The following is a 21277-nucleotide window of genomic DNA, read 5'->3' on the forward strand; positions in this document are numbered from 1 at the left end:
CACCCGCATGGCAGGAGGAGCTGCGGATGGAGAGCCCCGAGGAAGAGGCGGCGAGGCACGGCGGGGGCGGGAGGGGTTGTAGTGGGGTCCGGAGACCTACTCCGGTACAGCTGCTTCTTCGTATGGCAGCTCTTGCCCATTACCTCTCCTCTAGACGTAGTCCCGGGCCCCGCCCCTCCCTCGCCGTTTGGCGGGGAGTTGGTGGAAGGGAGGCCGGAGACGTGCAGACGTCCAAGGCCTGTCTCTCGCCCACCTGCTGCTGCTGGCGGAGAGGGACAGTCATCTCGGCCTCCCCGCGCCCCGGACGAGGGCATCTCTCCGTCTCTCCCAGGGACCTTCATTCCAGGTCTCCCAACTCGCTCTCCGGCTCCCTGGCTTGGGAGAGAAGCCAGGGGCGGGTCGGCGACGGTCCGCTTGGGACCCCAGCCTCTTGCGGAACAAGAAATCCGCTAACTCCGCGGTTTACTGCGGCAAGCACAGAGCAGAGCGTTCGCCGGCGCCCAGTCCCCCGCCTTGCTGCCTTTGTGCTTCGGGGCGACCGGACCCGCCACCAGGGCCCGCCTTGTGTCGGAACCGCCACTCCACCCCGACTTAGCAGGGAAGGAAAGTTGGAAGAGATCGGCGCGCCTGGGATGTGATTGTCATCCTGGGGCCGGCGCTCGAGAGTCTGAGAAAGAGAGAGAGAGGCAGAGAGACCCGGGAGAGGGGGTGGGTAGCGGGGAGAAAAAGAGGAGGGTGGAGAGGAGGGCCGCGGAGGAGAGGCGGGCGCGAGGGAGGGGCGAGGGGAGCGCCAGCGAGCGGGAGAGGGAGCCGCGGAGGAAGAGGGAGAGGGCGAGGCGCGCCTGGCGGCCGGGTTGGCTGCGGCCGCCCAGAGGTTCCTGCCAGTCCTCCCACCGACTACACCCCGGGAAGGAGGAGCTTCAGGCGCGCACAAGGCGTCAGAATCCTCAATTTCCAACTTAGCATCTTGGCAGGACCTTTGCGAAGCCAAAAGCAGAACCCCCCAGTGCAAAGAGCGAGGGGCGAAAAAGAGAAAGCAGCAAGGGAGGGGGGGGAACCCAGCCGGGGCAAGCAAGGCGCGCAGAGGAGAGGGCTCGGCAGTCGCAGCCGGAGGCGCGCGGGAAGCCAGCGAGGAGGCGCCGCGGGCCGGAGCCCGGGAGCCGGGGCCCGAGAAGCGGCAGCCGGGGGCAGCCGGAGGCCAGGTGCCCGCCCGCTCGCCCTCGCAGGGCGCCGCCCGGCTCGTTGGCGGCCGCGGCGCGGCGCGCCCCATGCCCGTGTGTGGCCATGTCCTACCCGCAGGGCTACTTGTACCAGCCGTCCGCCTCGCTGGCGCTCTACTCGTGCCCGGCGTACAGCACCAGCGTCATCTCGGGGCCCCGCACGGATGAGCTCGGCCGCTCGTCGTCGGGCTCCGCATTCTCGCCCTACGCCGGCTCCACCGCCTTCACGGCGCCCTCGCCGGGCTACAACTCGCACCTCCAGTACGGTGCCGACCCCGCGGCAGCCGCCGCCGCCGCCTTCTCTTCGTACGTGGTGAGTGAGCGGGAGCCGCGGCGGGCAAGGGCAGCTGGGGCCGCGCGGGACGGGCGGGGGCTGCGGAGGACACGGGCCTTGGCGCCACCGCGGACCGCCCCCGCCAAGCTTCGCGGCCCCTGCAAACTTGGGCGACTGTCTCGCTCGGCTTCGCCCGGGCCTCGGGCTCCGGAGTTGCTCGGAGAGCAGAGCCGCGTCCTGCTTGGGTCGCTGAGCTGGCGGAGAGGGTTTTTTGGGGAGAGGTCGCGGCAATTAAAGAGCAGCATTTGGTTCAAATGTGAGCTCCAGGCCGCCCTGCAAATTTTACTTTATTTTATTTTATTGGTTTTGCCATTCTGGAAAAGTAGTTCAAAAGAAATGGACCAGAAATCTGAGCAGAAGCGTGCTAAGTCTATGTAAATGTGTTTGGCCTCGCCTTTAATTAGTCCTCCAAAATGTTGCAAATCCGTAATCCTATCTTCGCAATCCGATTTGGAGGTATTAAATTTCTGAAAAGTCGGCCGAGCTGCGGTGCATCCGGGATTTTTCGGCCGGGTGCACTTTCTGGAAAAGCGCCGTGGCTTCGGTTTGGGGTAACATTTTTGGAGGGGTGGGAGTGCCCGGACAAGGCTTAGCTTTTCCTTTGCCTTTCTCTGTGGGGGGAAAAAATGCCTTGACTTCCCTTGCTCTCTCCCCTTGCGCCTAACGTGCGGCCACCCGGGCACGAAGTGCCGAGTCGCCGCCGCTGCCCAGGCCTCTGTCTAGGTGGAGGGCCTGGCGGAGGTGGCCGGATGTGCGCATGGGGGGCGGACTTGCCCCCGCAGACGGGGGCCCACAGGGTGCCGCTGAGGCCAGGACGGCTTCAAGCGCCCCGAAAGGACGGGAGGCAGGAGTTGGAGCCCCCGCTGCCTGCCGAGGAGGAGGTGGAGGAGGAGGAGTTGCCCCTGGGTCTGAGCCCGCCAGCCCTACCCCAGGGGAAGTCAGAGTTTGGGCCTCGCAGCTCGCGGACCCCTGGGCGCAGGGAAAGTGTGCTTCGGTCGTCTAGGTGGTACTGGGGACCACTCTCACCTTCTCTCCGCCTGTTCCTTGCAGGGCTCTCCCTACGATCATACACCGGGCATGGCAGGCTCCCTGGGGTATCACCCATACGCGGCGCCCCTGGGCTCGTACCCCTACGGGGACCCGGCGTACCGGAAGAACGCCACTCGAGACGCCACCGCCACGCTCAAGGCCTGGCTCAACGAGCACCGCAAGAACCCCTACCCCACCAAGGGCGAGAAGATCATGCTGGCCATCATCACCAAGATGACCCTCACCCAGGTGTCCACCTGGTTCGCCAACGCGCGCCGGCGCCTCAAGAAGGAGAACAAGATGACGTGGACGCCGCGGAACCGCAGCGAGGACGAGGAGGAGGAGGAGAACATTGATCTGGAGAAGAACGACGAGGATGAGCCCCAGAAGCCGGAGGACAAGGGCGACTCCGAGGGCCCCGAAGCAGGTTGGTGGACGCGGTAAAGGGTGTGTTGGAGCGGGAGTAAGAAGGAAAAGGGGGGCCTGGAGGTTGGGGGCTAGAGTCTCTGCCTTTGCGGGCGGGGACCTGGGCCCCGCCGCGCGGCCTCCGCGCCCCTGACGGCCTGGGGTTTCGCCCGCAGGAGGAGCGGAGCAGAAGGCGGCTTTGGGCTGCGAACGGCTGCAGGGGCCGCCCACCCCCGCCGGCAAGGAGACAGAGGGCACCCTCAGCGACTCGGATTTTAAGGAGCAGCCATCCGAGGGCCGTCTGGACGCGCTGCCCGGGCCCCCCCGCGCCGGCGGGCCCTCCCCGGCTGGGCCAGCGGCAGCGCGTCTGGCTGAGGACCCGGCCCCTCACTATCCCTCGGGCGCGCCGGCTCCGGGCCCTCACCCAACCGCGGGAGAGCTGCCCCCCGGTCCCGGCGGGCCCTCGGTCATACACTCTCCGCCACCGCCGCCGCCGCAGGCGGTGCTCGCCAAGCCCAAACTGTGGTCTCTGGCAGAGATCGCCACCTCCTCGGACAAGGTCAAGGACGGGGGCGGCGGGAGCGAAGGCTCTCCATGCCCACCATGCCCCGGGCCGGTAGCGGGGCAAGCCCTAGGAGGCAGCCGCGCGTCGCCGGCCCCGGCGCCATCGCGCTCGCCCTCGGCGCAGTGTCCCTTTCCAGGCGGGACGGTGCTTTCCCGGCCTCTCTACTACACGGCGCCGTTCTATCCCGGCTACACGAACTATGGCTCCTTCGGACACCTTCACGGCCACCCAGGGCCAGGGCCAGGCCCCACAACCGGTCCGGGCTCGCATTTCAATGGATTAAACCAGACCGTGTTGAACCGAGCGGACGCTTTGGCTAAAGACCCGAAAATGTTGCGGAGCCAGTCTCAGCTAGACCTGTGCAAAGACTCTCCCTATGAATTGAAGAAAGGTATGTCCGACATTTAACGCGGGCTGCGTCGGTCCCGGACTTTCCTAATTTATTAAAAAACATGGCCTTGGCAGTTATTTTTCCATCAACAAGAGAGAGAAACAAAACTACCCCTCCTATTAAAAAGTTTATAGTTCATGGAGATGGATGACATACACATGTAAACATCTCCCCACACAAAAATGTCTTAACCAACCGAAAAGAAAAATTAAAAAAGGATTTGTATTAAATCTTATTCTGTATATTTAATGTAGCATTTTTGTATTTAAATTGATAATTCAATATCTTTGAAGTAAATTATGAAATTAAGACACCTGTACAGGCATTTAATGTTTTTTTGTAATATAAATATATACATTTGTGTTTCCCCCGAAACTGTTTCATAGTTTAAAAATACAAGTTTAATTTAATTTTTTACACCTATTGATTTTTCTGGGTATGAGCTAAAGTATTATTGCAGAAAGGAAACAGGTTATACTCTTAGATTTAAAAAGTAAAAGAAACGGCAGCCGCCTTTGTAAAATGCAAAATATTTAATTAAAAGAGATTTTAACATAATCAGAGCCACTCATTACTTTTTAGAAGCCTCAATAAACTGTCCATCGCCTTGGACAAAAGGTGGAAACTGCAACTTTTTTTTTTTTTTTTTTTTTTCCGAAGTGGGGAATGAAAGGTTCCACAGAACCTCAGTGTGTCAGGGGGAAACCATAATTAGGCGGCAAGCCCCGGGGACCCTGGCCTAGCCGGGAACGCAGATTTGGATCACTGATGCGGGCTGCTTGGGGGAGATTGGACCCTGGAGGAAGGAGGAGAGAGACCCAAGTGTGTGCCCAGAAGGGAGAAGAGATGGCAAAGCCTGCTAGAGACACGCACCGCCCGAGCTCCATCGCTTAACCTAATTACTTCCAATCAGTGTCGTGTTTTATGCAAAGCAATCAGCTGGTGAACTTTGCTAATGAGTTCGATTTTATGCCGGATTTAGCCGTTATTACTATTTCAAAGGTGCTGTGGGCTAATGCGGGCGGGGAGCGTTAGGGGATGCCAAGGAGAGGGCTTTCCCAAGTCACTGTTTTCCCTCCCCCTTCAAAATTGGGCATTGATTTCTTCGTTGGATTTGATTAAATTAATAAATGTTCCAGCCGCGACAGTGCGGGTGGTAGGCGGCCCTGTAGATCAGATCCCCGCGCAGCAGCGAGGCTGGGGCCGCGGGACCGGCTAGGGGACGGTTCCCCCCTTTCACAGGTAGGTGTCACACTTGTCCTGAATTACAAGCCTGCACTTCGCAGAGTCGGAGATTGGAGAGAGTGGGCGGAAGTGGGGGAGGGAGCGCCACAGTCGCTTGGGGGCAGTGAGGGGGAGCCCCGAACCGACCGGAGGGCGCCCCCAGCCCCCGCTCCCTCACGGGCCCCTTTTTGGACAAGTGGCCTTCAGAAGTTCGAGGACATTTGCCTAGATAATGAGGCTGTTGTGGACTCGATCAGGCTTGTCGTCGCGTTAGCACTTTTCCTGTCTCGTTTGAGAGCCCAAGTAGCTACAAAAGTATGTTTGAGGCTTTATTTTTCTCGTTTTAACCCCGCATGTTTCATCTCAAAATGAAACATCAGGATGAGTCTCAATTCCAAATGAGGAAGAGACACCGCCCTGTGCCCGAGGTCCGCCAACACTGTCGGTGTTCGCGTCTCCATTTTGCGCCGGAGAGGTGGAACCGTGGATGTGTTTTACTTCGTGGGAAATTTTCGGTGGTCGGGGGGAGGGGAGGGTTTACAGCAAAAACATACTCCAGCGAGGGGAATTAATTTGCTCTATTAAACCCAAGCTTGAGTGTAGAGAGAATGTGTTTGCACATAACAACGGTTTAATTAGGCTAAATCAGAATGCACATATTTGCATTTCTATTCAAGATTACTTTAACCCTACTTGTTTTTTTAAACACACCCCAAACTTTCACCGGAGTTTTAACTTTTGCTATTTAAAAAAAAAAAAAAAAAACCTGCGAAGGGGCTCCATTCGCTTATTCGAATTTATAAACAAGTTTGCAAACTGCATTGTCCAGATGTTTTCGCGAACAGCAGTCGACTTAAGAGTTTCAATTAGTGAGAAAATTCATGCAGGGAAAATGGTTTCAAAGCTGGAAGTGTGAATGATTAAATATGCATGAGATGATCGTATTTTATTTTGTCCCTTTAATTATAAATGATTTTTTTAAACAATTGAATTCCAGAGATGACTTGCCCTACCACAACCCCCCACCCCCGCGCCCCGGCCCCCTCCACCCACCCCGCCGACAGCCTGGTTCACAATCAGCTTTTCCCCCCTGTTGAATATGCAGCCCCAGGAGTCACCTTCTCTTCTAAAAAAGTCAGAAGAATAGGCCAGTCCCCTTCTCTTAAGAGAGAGTTTAAGGACGACATCAACTCTGCGGGGTTTTGGAAGCGCTGGCCCTAAACCCTGCCCAACGATTTTAAAAAGAAAATTACAGGCCTCCTTGTGTTCCCGGGAATATGCAAATGACGCGGAGCGGGCCTCCCAAGTCTGAGCGCAGAGGCTCGGGGCTGAGAGCCGAATGCCCGCGGGGCTCCCTGGGAACGGGAACCGCGCACCCGGGAGTCCGCGGCGTTTCTCCCCAACGAGGGGCTGCTCGGGGAGCCTCCGCGCTAGGGAGCCAAACCACCAGGGGCCGGAAAGCTGGAGCCCGAGTCGCTGCCCCCCTGTCCGCATCCCTCCTGCCCTTGGCCTCCGCAGGGTCTACGGGTTTCTTTGCGTACTTCATCTTGAATACAAGCCTCCAATTAAGTTTGAGGTTTGCTCCTTGCAGAGCTGGGTTTCGTGGCCAGTGGTTTTTCTGGTGTCTAGAGACTTTCCAGTTTGAGGGAAGCCTGCCGGGCAGTTCGGGGTTCGGATATTTAGGAGATGTCTCCCGCGTTTAATCCTCGAAGTAGTTTCGTGTCTTAACGGTCCCAAGTGCCTCCTCGAGCCCCCGCTTGGCCGCGTCTTGGGCCATCCCGAAGGCACAGTGTCTTGGAGGCGCTGGGGGCAAACTTCCGGCGTGCAGTGGGGTCGTGGTTTGTTCGCAGGCTTGGACTGGGGCGCGGAAGTTGCGCGAGGCAGTGCCTGACACCTGGGTGCTGGGGCTGCGCGGGCGTTTGCCACCTGTGCTTGACTGCGATGGTTCCGGCCCCCTCGAGGAGCGTTTAGCTTGGCACTTAGGGACCAGGAGGGCCGAATCCCAGACAGCAGGGGCAGCGGGATCACTGCGTGGGGTCCATGCAGTCACCCCCCTGAGGCAGCGCCAAATCGGGACGGACTGGGTCCCTTCCCTTACCTCTCTGTGCGGGTCCGAATCAGTTCATGGGACTTGGGGGTGAAGAGCCAACAGCCCAGTCAATCCCCGAGGGCGCACAAGCGGGCACTGAGGAGGAGCTACAGAAAGGGGACATTGCTGCTTCCCTCCCCGCTCCTCGGCTCAGGGTGCTAGGGCCCGAAATGCTCCCTGGCCTGGGTGCGGGGCCTGCATCGAGGCCTTCTGGTTTGCAAACCCTTCCGGGCCTCTCATTTTGCTAGAGGTGCGCTGCTCTTGGAGCCTGGAAGGTTGCGGGGAGGGTCGTACGTGCAGTTTCAGAACTGGCCGTGCCTCCCAGCCCACCTGTCCCCCACGACTACCTGACAACTCGGGCAGAGGCAAGGAATAGCGCTTTGCAAAGCGCCCAAAGTGAAAGGAATGTGATTGCGCTCCCAAGAGAGAGCGAAACGCGGATGCAGTTTAGGAGGGGCGCCGCCTACTGGTCCCCGGGCGCCACGCGGTTCGCAGAGAGGAGGAGTTTAGGCAAGACCTGGCTCTGTCCCCCACCCCCAGCGGGGTCTTAGCTCTGAACCCCAAGCGGGTCACTGAAACTGCCCAGCTACCGCACTCGCTGCGGCTCGGGTCCCACGACTCAGCATTGGAGATTTGGAGAGCAGGGCTCGCTACTAGAACAGTTTTAACCCTACCGATTCCCGCCACGGTCTGGGCACAGTCTCAGAAACCAGGCTGCAGGCAATTGAGAAATATGCCCACGGTTGAAGCAGTGTGCGGGTGGGGGGCCGCAGCCGTGCGTAGCCCAGGCAGCGCGCCGAGGCTCCCGCTGCGCTTCAGGTGCGCGCTTCCGCTTCTGCTGGCCTTTCCGGGCCAGGGTTCTGGAACCGGCAGAGTTTTGTTTCATCGGCGGGTGGGCCTATCCGGGGTCTACCACGCAGCCGCACCCCCCAAAACCGTTTCTGTCTTTTGGCCTATGCGTTGGACCTCCATAGAAAAAGGAAAAACAAAACTACCTTCGCATTCTTAAAACCCTCCTATTTCGAAAGCATCTTAATGAGGTCGGCGCAGCAAAGCAAGAGGTGCACACATGGGAGTCCCCTTCACCCTTCCAGAAGTGCTAACCGGTAGCATCAACTGGTCTCCCCCCGGTGCAGAGATCTTGGGGGAAAGCGGAGGCGCATCCTCGGCCTGGCTCTTGGAAGCTCTTTCCACTCGGCCACCGAATAGGAAAATCGGACCTGCCTGAGACCTTGCCACCTGCCCTCCTTCCAAACTGGCCCCAACTGCAGGACTGTCCCTAGACCCACCCCACGGGTCTGCCTCGGTGACCTGGCCAGAGTTGGTCTCCTTTTCGTTTTCGTTTAAATGCGACTTGGGTCCAGGGCACAAGACGGGGCCCAGGTTGTGGCCTAACGGAGGATCGCCTTTGGGGCGGGGATGCAGCTCTGGCTGCACACCCTGCCCAGGCCGGCCCTTCCGGGGCCTTGCGGGATCTCTGGCCTCCTGTCGGCCATAGGCCCCAGCTCTGAGTCCCCAAGGCGACCCTCCTGGCTGCGCTCGTTTCCGGCGCCCGGACGAGCCCCGCGCGCTCAGACGCCACTTTTTCCCAATGAAATCTGCTTTTATTTGCTCCGAGCAAACCCCGGGCTCTCAGCGCTCCCGCCTGATGGATGCAAATGTAAATGTGCACTTATTTAATTGGATCAGGCCCCAAGATAAAAGAGATAAACGGCTCCCCGTTTGCTAACTTATTTTCCGAGGCATGCAGCGCCGCGGAGGGGAAGCTAATGAAGGAGCTGTGCGTCGCTCGGCGCTCCAGTTCTCCACGGTCATAGTGCTCTGGCCGGTAGGTTCGGCTCGGCCTGCGGCTCCTCGCCGACCTCCTTGGCATGGCCCCTGCCCGCCGGGTACAGTGCCCGTGGGACCTTCTGTGCTCCAGGACCAGAAACTGAGAAGGCATGGCGCGGGCTTCGCGTTTGCAAATATCCCACTCCTCGCCACAATTTTCTCCGGCTCTTTCCCCTCTCTTCTCTTACCCAGCTCCCCATGCTGGAGTCCAACCGGCCTGGCCCATTGCAGAGAAAATCCTTTCTTGCTCTCCTCCCCAGGCGTCATCTTTCACCCCAGGTGGCGGTCTCAGAGAGAAAGACTCCAGGGCCACGGAGAAGGCTAGGCGCGCTCCACCCCCACCCCCGCCATCAGGGTCCCGTGGAGCCGCCCTTTAGACATAAGGACCCCCTTCTCTGTTCCCAGATGGCTCTCTTTTGGAGCCTGGGATTTCTTTCAGAATCGTCAGGACGCCGTGGCTTACCCCCCCCCCCCGCCACAACGTGCGCCTGCAATATACGCAGCCCTTTAGTAATTTCAAGGGGTCACGGAACCACGACATCTAGGCGTTAGGAGGAGAAAGGTCCGCTTGGCTCTTCCTTCCCCGGGGCTGGAGTTCAGAACTTCAGCACTAGCGCGTCCTCCTCCACATCCTCAGTTAGTTCCCCAAGTTGGGCCTGGGACTCATCCACCCCGACTCCCACCCCGTGCCGCCCAATTTTTCTTCTGTTCAGAAGGGCTGGGGAGGAGGTCGGGGTGGGGGAGGACAGGAGGCCGGACACAACAGCCTGCGGTGCATGGTGGTAAAGGAGCTGGGGAAAGGGGCGCCCTAGTCGGAGATCCTCTCCAGGGAGCCCCCCGGAGGCTAGGCTGGGCGGGACCGGGAGGGACCGAGAGGGCTGGAGCGGGGGAGGCTGGCCAGGGCTGGGCCGGGTGAGGTCCGGGCTAGGCTGGGCGGCCTGGCCGCGCCCCATCCCCAACGCGCTGATGGATTGGCTTGTCAGGAGAGCTCTGTGCGCGGAGCCCATCAGAAAGCACTTACCTCGCTATACTGAAATTACTGTCTTTTCAGGGGCTAATTTGTGTAACTCCCATGGAGGGGCTTGGAGGGGGTTTGATGAGGCATAAAATGATGATTAATGAATTTATTGGCCGCTGCTCATCAAACAAGGGCTGGAGAGCTCCCGTCCTCACTGGCGGCCTGACGGCGGCGCTCAGCACAGCTGGGGTACGGCCTAGGGGGCGGGGGGTGCTCAACGCTGCAAGGGTTTCCCCTAGCGCCTGGCCCTGGGCGCTTTCCTTGACTTTAGCTGCTTTCTGCTGGCCAACCCTGCATTCAGGGCGACTCCAGACGTGCTACCATCGCCCCCCTGCGGGCGGGCTGCTCAGGCCTGGGGCAGGGGTGGGGGGGTGGGGGCGGTGGAGAGACTGGACTCCCGTGGCTGCAGGCCCAGAGCGGGCAGCAGCCTCTCCAGCCTCAGCCCTGTAATAGGTGGGACGAGTGTGACCAGGGAACCCCAGGCAGCCCGAGGATGGAGACGAGGGCTCTTGTCCAGAGACGTTATGGCTTCCTGCTTGGGTGCTTGGGCCTTGGTGGCTAAGTCCTATCATCTGTAAAATGAGGTTTGTACCACCCCTGGTTTTGCCAGAATTCTAGTGAGTGGCACACAGTTGTCCTTCAGTATAGTTACTGGGGCCACGCTCTTTTAAGACTACTTCATGAGAGACAGTAGCCAAGGCCTGGGAATAAGGGGAGTGTAGGAGACTGAGACTTTGAGTTCTGTCTTGGGGAGGATCCTTTCGAGAATGGCTGATGTTCCTTAGCAGTCCCCCCTCCTCCCACCTTCTTCCACCACACTGTACTCCCTGGGGCTTGAAAGGCGGGGGCGGGAGGACACTGGGTGCCTAGGAAGGCAGTTAGACAGAGGAGTGACCTGATGATCAGAGCTGAGCTTCGGGAAGCTGGCTGGACCTGCTCTGGGGTACACTCGGTTTCAGATCAGTCCTCTGGGTGGTTCTGAGCTCCTCCCACTCACAACCTATCCTTTGTCTGCAGGGTCCTGTCTTTTGGAATCTGTCCACAAGGGCCTTTTAGCTTCCTCTGGTCTCCATCAAGAAGTTGCAGCCCATGAACTTGTAAATTCGGCTGAGATTCTTTATCTCCACTGCCTACCTTGTTTCCCCCACGTTGCCCCACCTTGATCTCCCAAGAGCCTGCTCTACCTTTGACTCCCCAGGACATCCTGTCCTGCTGAAATAGTGCCAGAAAGACCTTGGCATTGACCCCCCCCCCCCCCGCCAGTGGAATGCTTAGATAAGCCTCTGGATTAGTGCAGTTCTGCTTAACCTGTTCTGTTCCCTTCCTCCAATATATACTAATTGAGCACCTAAAATATCCCGGATGAGCCATTCCAGGTGTGATTTTGCAGCGGTGAACAAAACAAAGCTTGCCCTTGTAGACCTTCTACTGTGGAGGGGGAGACAGAAAGTGAACAGATGAGTGTGATGATGGCATCTCACAATGTCCGGGTGATGAGTATTGGCAGAAAAATTAAGTAGGGTGAGGACGTGGAAGGAAGTGTGCTCTTTTAGCCAGGGCAGTCTGGGAAGCAACCCTTAGGAGGGGGCACTTGAGCAGATACCTGAAAGAAGTTGGAGAGTAGGCCATGAAGATATTGGAGGGAGCAATTTCTGGGCAGAAGGAACAGCAAGTGCAAAGATCCTGAGGTAGGAACAGATTTGAGCAACAGCAAAGGGACCTTTGCGGGAGGTGATGAGGCCAAGGCAAAGCCAGGTTCAGGTTATGGGGCCTTTATTGGTCCTGGTGAGATCTTTGGGTTTAATGATGAGAGAGAGAAAAGAAGAGAGGGATGGTCTGGGCGGGGGGGGGGGGGGGGGGTTGAGTGACAGGATTTAATTTATGTCTTCAAGGCATCCCCAGGTGTGAGGAGTTGAGGCTCTGGGTGGGCAAGACAGAAGCAGGGCCCAGTTAGGAGGCTGATGGGAGAATCCAGGGGGAGGTAATGCTGGACCTTGGACCGTGGTGGTCACCAGAGAAGTGGTGGTTGCTCCTAGTGATCAGGTTTAGGCTATATTTTGAAAGTAGAGTCAACAAGCTTTGCTGATAGAGTGAATGTACGGGCGTGTGCGGAAGGGAGTTCTGGATGCCTCCAAGGATTTGGGCACTAGGGGCTTGAGAGATGCCATTTGTTGAGATGTCAAATATAAGAGAGGAACGGGGATTTTGTTTTATTATTTATTTTATTTTATTTTTTTAGAGGGAGAAAGTAAGACACTATTTGACCTGACCTCCATGCTCTTTGGCCCAAAAGAGCTGCTCCCATGGACATGCCGGGCCTCCAGTGACAAACCCTAAAATGAACACACTGTGTTCCCTCCTGAAACCAGACATCTCAGAGCTCCCTGACCACCACATCTGCCCTTTTATTTCTTTTTTTTTTCTTTTTCTTTTTTTTTAATCAGTGGAGCCACTGAGTCCAGAAAGTGAAAATGACTCGCCCAAGCTCACCCAGTGCAGAACCGAGCCGGAAATCCAGGTCAGCTAACTCCTCCGCTGTGGTCTGCCTGGGCCTCACCCAAGCTACATTCTCTGGGATATCTGTATTTTAACAGAGAACTGGAAACAAAATGCCTTAACGGAGAGGAATGAATTTATAATGGTGGAATCTCAGACACGGTGACAGGCTGTCAAGGGAGATATTTTTAGGCTCGGCCGGGAAATATCTTAGCCCTCTTCCAACGCTGCTGGAGAACGGCTGCCTCTTCACGACTCCGTGTGTGAAGTACAGATGAGGGGAGAGCTAGGAATGTGCTGTCTCTCCCAGACACTCAACAGCAAGGAGGGACTGAGCCTGCTGCCCCTGCCAAGGAGGGCTTTCTTCCGTAAATCATTGCTATCTGAAAAGATTTGCTCATTTCTCCTGTTGGAAGTGACGGTCCACCTGCTTGCCATTATCCGACATAATGCAAACAAAAATCAATGTTCCTTTACCCCGAGGTTCACAGAGCAACTCCTATCAAACAAAGATTTGAGTAGGGGGCAAGGTCCTGAATCATGGATCTTTCATGTATTTATTTTTGAATTCCTTCCTTCCCCCTTCCCTCGCCCCTCCCTCCCTCCATCCCACCCCATTCCTTCCTTCCTTCCTTCCTTCCTTCCTTCCTTCCTTTCTTTCCCTCCCTCCGCCCCTTCCTCCCTCCCTCCCTCCCTCCGCCCCTTCCTCCCCCCCCTTCCTTCTCTTCCTTATGTCTCAGCTTGACTGTTTTGTTTTTTTTTTCTCAAGTCTTTTCTTGACTTCTTGTGTTGGATATATGGTCGTCAGCTTGGGCATTTTTTCTGTAAAACTATCAGTGGCTTTGTCCCCAAGGGAACCCACAGGCCCTTAGGAACAGCGTCTTGACATCTTTCAAGCAGAGTGAGACATCTGTTAGCCCTAGATTCCAAATACCCTCACAGTTCCAGAGCATCCCAGACACCTTCCCAGCTAACTTGGTTTGACATCAGACTTACCACACAGTTGTCATTTCTGAGACTTCTTTTTTTTTTTTTTTTTTTAGATCCAAACCACAGGGTTTTGGTTTTTTTCTTCTTTTTTTTCTTTCTTTTTGTTTGTTAGTTTTGTTTGCCCTCTATTTGTATCAAGCATCTAAATCCAAACCCTGTGGTAATAGGTGGCTCTAACGCGCAAAGATGTTCATTGGCCGTTGAGGACCGATTTTCCTGGATCACATAAAAGCGTGGATTAGTGGCAACTTGGAGAAAAGGGCTCATTTAGAATAAACACCACCTCTTTGCTCTCTTGAAGAGTGTGGTAGAAAAATCACTAGCCTGGTTTATTTTGGTTGGTGGGGTTGTTTTTCCTCTCCAGACTTTTTTTTTTCTCACTTTCTTTTTCCTTTTTAATTTTCCCTTTTGTTCTGGCAAACACCTGCCAGGTCCTATACCATGCAGGAGGAATGTCTGAGAAGGTTCCATAGGACTTGAGTCTGTAAGGAATGAGCCCTTACTTTGCGCAGCGCTCCTCAAAACCCTCAGGGCTCCCACCCTCCACAGCCCTGTCCCAGCCTCCAACGATTGCAACTATTATTTCCATAATAACTTCCTTCGAGTTTTGGAGTTTTGTCACCACCTACTTATTTTGAAAGGAATATTTATACTGCTGCCGTAAGTGAAAAACAAGTACCACCTGCCATTGACACAAAACAATGATAGAAAGCAAATTCGTGAAACGAGGTTCTTGGTGCCCTGGGCGAGCAGCATCTCTCAGAGTCTCTGGTTGGTCCCAGAGCCCCCCACCCCCACCCCATTCCTCTGCTTTGCAGGCTGCCTTCAAAGTTACATGGGCCACATGAGCTTCCTTTCGCCCAACCTAATACCACCTCATGTGGCCCTGGAGATGGGCTTACCACACTTTGGAAAATGGTAACTGTTCATTTTCTAGATATGGGAACAGAGGCCCTGACTTGTTCAATGTGCTCAAGATTACAAAGCTGTTTGGTGACAGAGCCAGGGATGGCTGCCTCCCCATCCCCAGCCTGCTTCCCCCGTGCTCCTTTCTTAATAAATCCCTTGCACAGTAATCCTCGTCTCCACGTCCGCTTTGGAGAAGGCAGGACCAAAGTTGGGGGGGATCTCTGCAAAGCTGCTGGGCTGTTGGTCCTTCGGTCCCCCTAGATCTGCAAGGCCGGAGCCCCTTTTTTCTTGTCTGTTGGTCACTCTTTGGGGGTAAATGGCCAAGACCAACTACCCAATGTGCCTTTTCACACCACAAAAGACTCTGGTCCTTCTTTCCTTCTTTAGGGAAAGGAGAGGGGGCTGGGGCCTCCAGCTCTGAACAAAGTTGTGGGGAGGGTGGTGGGCTTGAGGGGGTGGCCCCTGCCCCCCATGTCCTCTTTCTCCAGCTGCTCATAAGTACCAAGTTTCCATGCCATTCCCCTCTTTCCCGAAGCCACCCACAGTGACGCATGGCAACCTTGTTTACTGTGAATAAGTGGGAGACCGTTGGGGCCCCGGCTGTAATGTCACGTGAGGTCAACACTCCCCACATCTCGCCTCTTCCCCCTCTTTTCTCCCTGGGTGAGGACCTTCTGCCCAGCTTGCTCACCTGGTGGGCCCTCCCCTCGGTGGAAGAACTTCAAAAACAGGCCGCCACCTCTCTTTCCTCACATAGCCTCACTCCCTAGGTCCCGGAGACCCTTCCAGGGGATCCCATTCAACGGCCTCCTCTCTGCTGCTTTGGTCTGAGCCTTTGGCATCTGTCACATGGACTATCACACATCCTCCTGACCATCTCCCTGCCCCAGTCACCTTCGTAATACCAACACAGAGTCCAAAGCCTGACGGGGCCAGAGGATTCAATACATGTTAGTGGAAATGCAAACAAATGAATGGATCCCAAGCCAATGCACCGGTCTTTATTGTCCCACAGAAATATGAATTTTGAAACAGTTCTGGGGTCAGACCAAAGTGAGTTCAAACCCGCATGGCACTCTGTTATCCGGAGTATATTTGTGAACCAGATTTAGTGACTGAGAAATCTACACAGAGAGGCCCAGGAGCTGTGGGGATTGAACAGGTGGACCCGAGGGCCAGTCTGCCTGGCTTCCGTTCCCATCTGGGCGGTTTGCGGGCTGTGCAATCCAGGGAGATTTCCTTAACCTTGCTGAAATTCAGTGTCCTCATCTATAAAACAGGGATAACAGTGGTACTTACCTCAGAGGTGAGGATTAAATGAGATAATGTGAGCAAAGCTCACCAGAGCACGTGGTTGACGCTCCAGAAATGTACGCTTTTCCTAATATTACTCCATCCATACAGTTTCGTTTGGTCGAAACCGACTTCACCTGAGAATTTCTAAAATTGCGTGGTGTGTTTTTCCCATGTCTTAAATACTTCACATCTTTTTGCTGACCAGCAATGGTTAAGATGTCTAGAGTTAAGGGGAAAAAAAAGCTTATTTTAAGAATCACTCCTTGGAACATTATTTCATTACTTAAACTTTCTGCTGACTCATCTATTCCTTGGTGACTGAGTCTTTACCAATAACTTTAATTACATCAATCACTCATTCCAAAAACTGCTGAATAATGAGAAACTCCTAGAGGTGACACTGTGGACTTCTGTCACACAAGCAGGGGCCTGTGGAAAGGGAACTGGTTTTTCTTCCCATTTCTTTCTTTCTTCCTCCCTTCCTCCCTCCCTCCCTCCCTCCCTCCCTCTCTCTCTCTCTCTTTCTTTTCTTTCTTTCTTTCTTTCTTTTTTCTTTCTTTTTCTTTTCTTTCTTTCTTTCTTTCTTTCTTTCTTTCTTTCTTTCTTTCTTTCTTTCTTTCTTTCTTTCTTTCTTTCTTTCTTTCTTTCTTCTTTCTTTCCTTCCTTCCTTCCTTCTTCTTCCCCTCCTTTTTTTAATAGCAATCAGTACTTCAAAGAGAGAACGCATGTTTAGCTTTCACGATTTACTGTCTGCCCACCTATCCCTCCATCCATTTATAGTTAGCAATCTCCACAGCGGGGAGAATGACAATTCATAACTTCTTGAGTCGAATCGAGTGGAATTTGTTTTATCTTCTGACATTTTTTTTAAGTCCAACGGCCCACCTGCCTCCACCTCGTGGCAGGCGGGGAGGAGGGGGGAGGACTGCAAAATACATAATATTTGAGAAGCCCAACCCCCATTCTTCTGCTAAGAGCTGCTAGTCACATGGTTCAAGGGTGAACGTATTACTTAAACAATTATTTGGTTATCAACAGTAACGGCTACCTTACTGAACGACTAGTATATGCCCGTTATTAGACGAAAGTTTTTACGTATGTGATCTCAGGAGAACCTCATCGAACCTCTGGAGTGGGCACTCTCAGTATCCCCCACTTTACAGATGAAGAAACCAAGGCACTGGAGGATTTACTTGCCCGAGTCGGTGCCGGAAATGAGCCCCTAGGAATGTCTGACCCTTTATTTTCTGGGACTCGATGGAACGAGGAAGGAGTTGTTGGCTGCTCTTTGCTGTTTTAGGCAGTAGCTAAAAAAGCTGGCTCTTTGCGGCTCCCTTCTGTGAGTAGAATAAGGTACCTGCTCATTGCTAAACTGGAAAGGTTATCTGATGCTGCCAGGAAGCAGTGACGCTTACTTGGGTGAGAGTAGTAGGGTGCCAGTGGGGGGCTTCCCTCAGAATCCTGCCCCAGAGTGTGTTCTCTTCCTTTCTTGCCTCCTCGGCACACTTTGTCCTCTCCCTCTTGGACTGTGATGCCTAATAGGTCTATCTCCAGGCTTTCCCCCACATCTTTCCATCTACGTATGAGAGTACTCACCAGGAGACGGTAGCCAAGGGAGCTACAGAAGGTTGTAGAGCAGGAGAGTGACAAAATCAAAGCTGCACTTCAAAAATATTCAAAGTCTCCATTCCTCTCTGTCATTCAAGGCTCTTCATCAGTCTGACCCCTCTCTCTTATGTGGCTCCGTCTCCCAAGACCCCTCATGGGTAACCTGTACCGTGGTCCCACTGGCTAAACACTCACTGCCCGAGCCCTCTTTCCCAGGCTGGATTCTTTGGCTCAGAACGATCCATGCCAGGCAGCTGCCTAAATCCACTCCTGCTTCAGAGATTGAGCTCAAGAACTTCTGGGAGCTTCCAGGCTTTCTCAGTGGCTCCAGCCCATATTGCTTTCTCTCTCTGCGGGGCAGCTGGGGAACAAGAAGCAGCAGAGAGCACGGGCTCTGGGGTCAGAGTAAGCTGGGTTTGCATCCCACCCCTGCCGCGTACTAGCTGTATGACCTTGGGCAAGTTTCTTAACCTCTCGGAGGCTGAGTTCCCCACAGTCAAGTCATGATAATGATATCTGTGTCCTGGAAGTCTGGTTGGGATGAGTGTGAGCCTGCCTGTGGGGTGCTTTAAGAAGTCATTCGTTTTAGCACTGCCTACAAGACTGGTGTGTTCATTGATCACATACTGAGTGCCTGTATGTTAGGACAGAAACAAGATGATTCCAGAAAGCACACCCTTCCATGAGCTTTGAACTGGCTTTTCGTCTTTGCACGTATGTTTCCATAAACACGGAGACGTGGTTCTAAACTCTCCTGGTCTGTTGGTCTTAAGCCAGTCCTGTACTGTTTGTCTTACTGTGACTTTGTGGTATGTCTTGAAATTTGGCAGGGCAGTCCTTACTCTTGATTTTTCTTTTTTGAAACTATTTATTTGACTTAGCTCTTTGAAGGCATTGGTTCTTCAATGCACGTTTTAAGATGACTTTCTCAAGTGTTTAAATCACTTATCTTTGCACCCTTGTCATCAATACTGTTCCAGGCATAGAGGCTTAGCTTCAGGGTTGTAGGGGGAGAGCACCCAAGTGATTTTCTGGGAATACAGGTTAAGGAAGTAATAAAGTGCACACCAGAGTTCTATCAGGATCTGTATCAGGCTCCTCGGTGGTCTGTCCTGGGGCAAAGCTGAGGGCTCAGGTGTCTTATCTTACGTGGAGGGAGGAGAAAAGGCCCATGGTGGCTCTGAGGCACAGTTCGGAGCTGGCTGCCTGAGGGCTTAGGAAGTCCAGTGTACCCACATCCAGGGAGGGAGGTTTTATCACTTTGATTAGGGTTCCCTTAATGCCCCTGGCCCAGTCTTGAGACCTGAGTCTAGAGCACAGAGTGACAAAGCGTGTAGGCTTTGGAGTCAGGCTGCCTGGGTTCCCGTCCTCCATGTTTCCCTCCCTCCTGCCCACCTCAGGAAAGGGCAACACCATCTAGAAACCACGAGTCAGGGGGCGCCTGGGTGGCACAGTCATTTGAGCATCCGATCCTTGATTTCAACTTAGGTCTCGATCTCATGGTTCATGGGATTGAGCCCTGCGTGCACTGCCTGCTAAGTGGGGAGTCGGCTTAAAGATTCTCTCCCTCTGTCCCTCCCCCTGCTCTCTCTCTCTCTAATAAGTGAATAAATCTTAAAAAAAAAAAAAAAAACAAAGAAAGAAAGAAACCTACGGGTCACTTCTAAGCTTTTCCCAGCTTCTCTCAATTGTCACCTCCAGTCACCAAATCTGGACTCAGATTTGGTGTATTCCATATCTCCGATTTTTCCCTTGAGGCTCTACTTCCCTTCATTCCGGCCACCATCACTGTGATCCAGGCCACTGATCACTGTCAACTCTCGCCTCCTTGATGGCCTCCCAGCTCTAGTCCTGCTCCGGCAGTTAGTTGATTTTCCCCACTGAAGATAGACTGCATATGTAACGATGTAATTTCCTGCCTAAAATATTTAATGGCTCTTTACGGGCCTCATACAAGACCCAAACTCCTCAGGATGATGCTCCTTCAGATCCTGTGCTCTAAACCTATAAAACTGTTTTCCATTGCTATGTCCCGTTTGGCCTCTAGGCCTTTGCACATGCTGTTCCCTCTGCCTGGCCTGCCCCCATTCGCACTCTGTCCCCCACCCTCTACAGTCAATACCTATGTGGTAAAAGGTCCGTGCTTGAAGCTCCCTCCTCCCTCAGTATTCTGTCTCTCTCTGTGCTGAAGGCATATAGTAAAGGATAAGCAAAATTTACTAGTTGCATGATCTTGGGTATGCAATTCACTTCTGAGTTTCAGTCTGTCCATCTGTAAAAGGAACACAGTCATATGGATGAGTCCATTGCAGGTGGACACCTTAGTTGTGTTTTGTTTTGTTTTTAATTTTTTTAAAGTAAACTCCATCCACGATGTGAGGCTGGAACTCATGACCCCGAGATCAAGAGCCACGTGCCCTACTGACTGAGCCAGCCAGGCCACCCACCCCTGGGTGGACACTTTAAAAGTCAGTGTATGATTCATTGTCTCACAGGACTCTGGGGTGGAGTGAGGGAGATCATTGCAGGCAAATTCATAGACCAGTGGAGGAATAAACAGAGGCATAAGGGCCAGCTGTAGCCTTAAAGAATTTTCAGTGAGATCAGACTCATACCACCACAGCCGACAGCTCCTTGAGAGTCATCTCCTTCCTTTTTTCTTGAAAGAACCTCAACTTTGTTTGGGGTGGCAGTGTGCCCACTCTTAGGGAATATGCCCTTTATGTCTAGGCCATTCATGATAATTTCATTTCCCTTTGCCAGATGCTTACTTTCCCAGCATCCCTTGCAGCTAGATGTCCATGTGACCAATTCTGGCCAATGAGACATGAGGAGAAAGCTAATCTTTCCGAATTTCAATTTCTTGTAAAATGAGGAGGTGGGATCAAAGAGCAGTGACGTTTAATGCCCCTGCTTGCTTGCTTGCTTTCTTAAAGCAGAGGACCTCCCCTTTTGGTTCCAAACAGATTTTTCCTTGGAATCCTAATCTATACAGCAAACAAAGTACAATTACTTTAATTGAAAGGAAGATTAAAGATCTGCTATTGGATTTGAGGGTTTGTCAGTTCATAAATTCCCTTCTAAGTAGTTTCACCTTCAACACAACCACAGAGTCCCAACTAGTATAAATCCTTTCCAGATCCTGAATCCTGGAAACTCTGAGAGGCAGATATAAAGATTGGTCACAGAGCGTCCCGTTTTTCTCCTGGGCTTGTGGTAGGATTGTACTTCTCCAGTCGTTCCGAGTGAGGCACGGCCTAGGACATCCTTTGCCAATGAAACGTGAGGAGAAGTGATATGCGTCACTTCCGGGTGGGATTCTTTAAAAGTCAGTGCATGATTTACCTCTCTCTCTCTTTCCTTCCCATCATGATGTTCCAGATGGTGGAGGCTCCATCAGCCTGGGTCCCAGACTGAGGACAATGTGGAGCAGAGAGCCCTGCTGACCCTCGATGGATCTGTACCGTGAGCAAGAAATAAACCTTTGTTGATTCAAGCCATTGAGATGTTGCCTCGTTTGTTAGAGCAACTTCCGTTAGCCCATCCCAAATAATATACGCAGAATTATTCTCCTCCTCCTGCTCTCTCTTCTTCCCCTGCCTTCTCCCTCCCTCTTTCTCTCTCTCTCTCTTCTGCTGCCCTGCTCTGCCCAGCACTCTTACGTAACTCTATTTCTTAACTTATCTTCTGTCAACAGCCTTTAAAGTTTTTCATGATTGTTCATCTACTGCCTTCCCAGTGATATCCAAGTGGACATTGGCAGGAGATAACTAGCCTGCCCCAACAAAGCCGTGCTCCTGGCATCAATACCAGTGCCAATCAATTACAGCAGTCAGCTAGGCACTCTCCCTAGCGCTCCAACCTCCCCAGCGG

General features: G+C 53.7%; 1 protein-coding gene across 2 annotated transcripts; it reads left to right on the forward strand.

Annotated features, from left to right (window-relative positions):
- The first annotated feature begins 1284 nt into the window (after positions 1-1284).
- On the forward strand, positions 1285-20850 carry IRX5 (iroquois homeobox 5). Of its 2 annotated transcripts, XM_028097352.2 has the most exons (4): positions 1285-1533; positions 2605-3010; positions 3165-3944; positions 20786-20850. In XM_028097352.2, exons 1-4 carry the CDS (start codon positions 1285-1287, stop codon positions 20848-20850), a joined length of 1500 nt encoding a protein of 499 aa, XP_027953153.2. The 2 variants fall into 2 exon arrangements, with proteins under 2 accessions (XP_027953153.2, XP_027953157.1); XM_028097356.2 differs by lacking the exon at positions 20786-20850 and having other exon boundaries at positions 3168-3961.
- Positions 20851-21277: the final 427 nt, after the last annotated feature.

The sequence above is a fragment of the Eumetopias jubatus genome, unplaced genomic scaffold (assembly GCF_037043125.1).
Source record: "Eumetopias jubatus isolate StellerSeaLion01/CBP00866 unplaced genomic scaffold, mEumJub1_p1.0 scaffold_10, whole genome shotgun sequence".
Classification (NCBI taxonomy): Eukaryota; Metazoa; Chordata; class Mammalia; order Carnivora; family Otariidae; genus Eumetopias; species Eumetopias jubatus.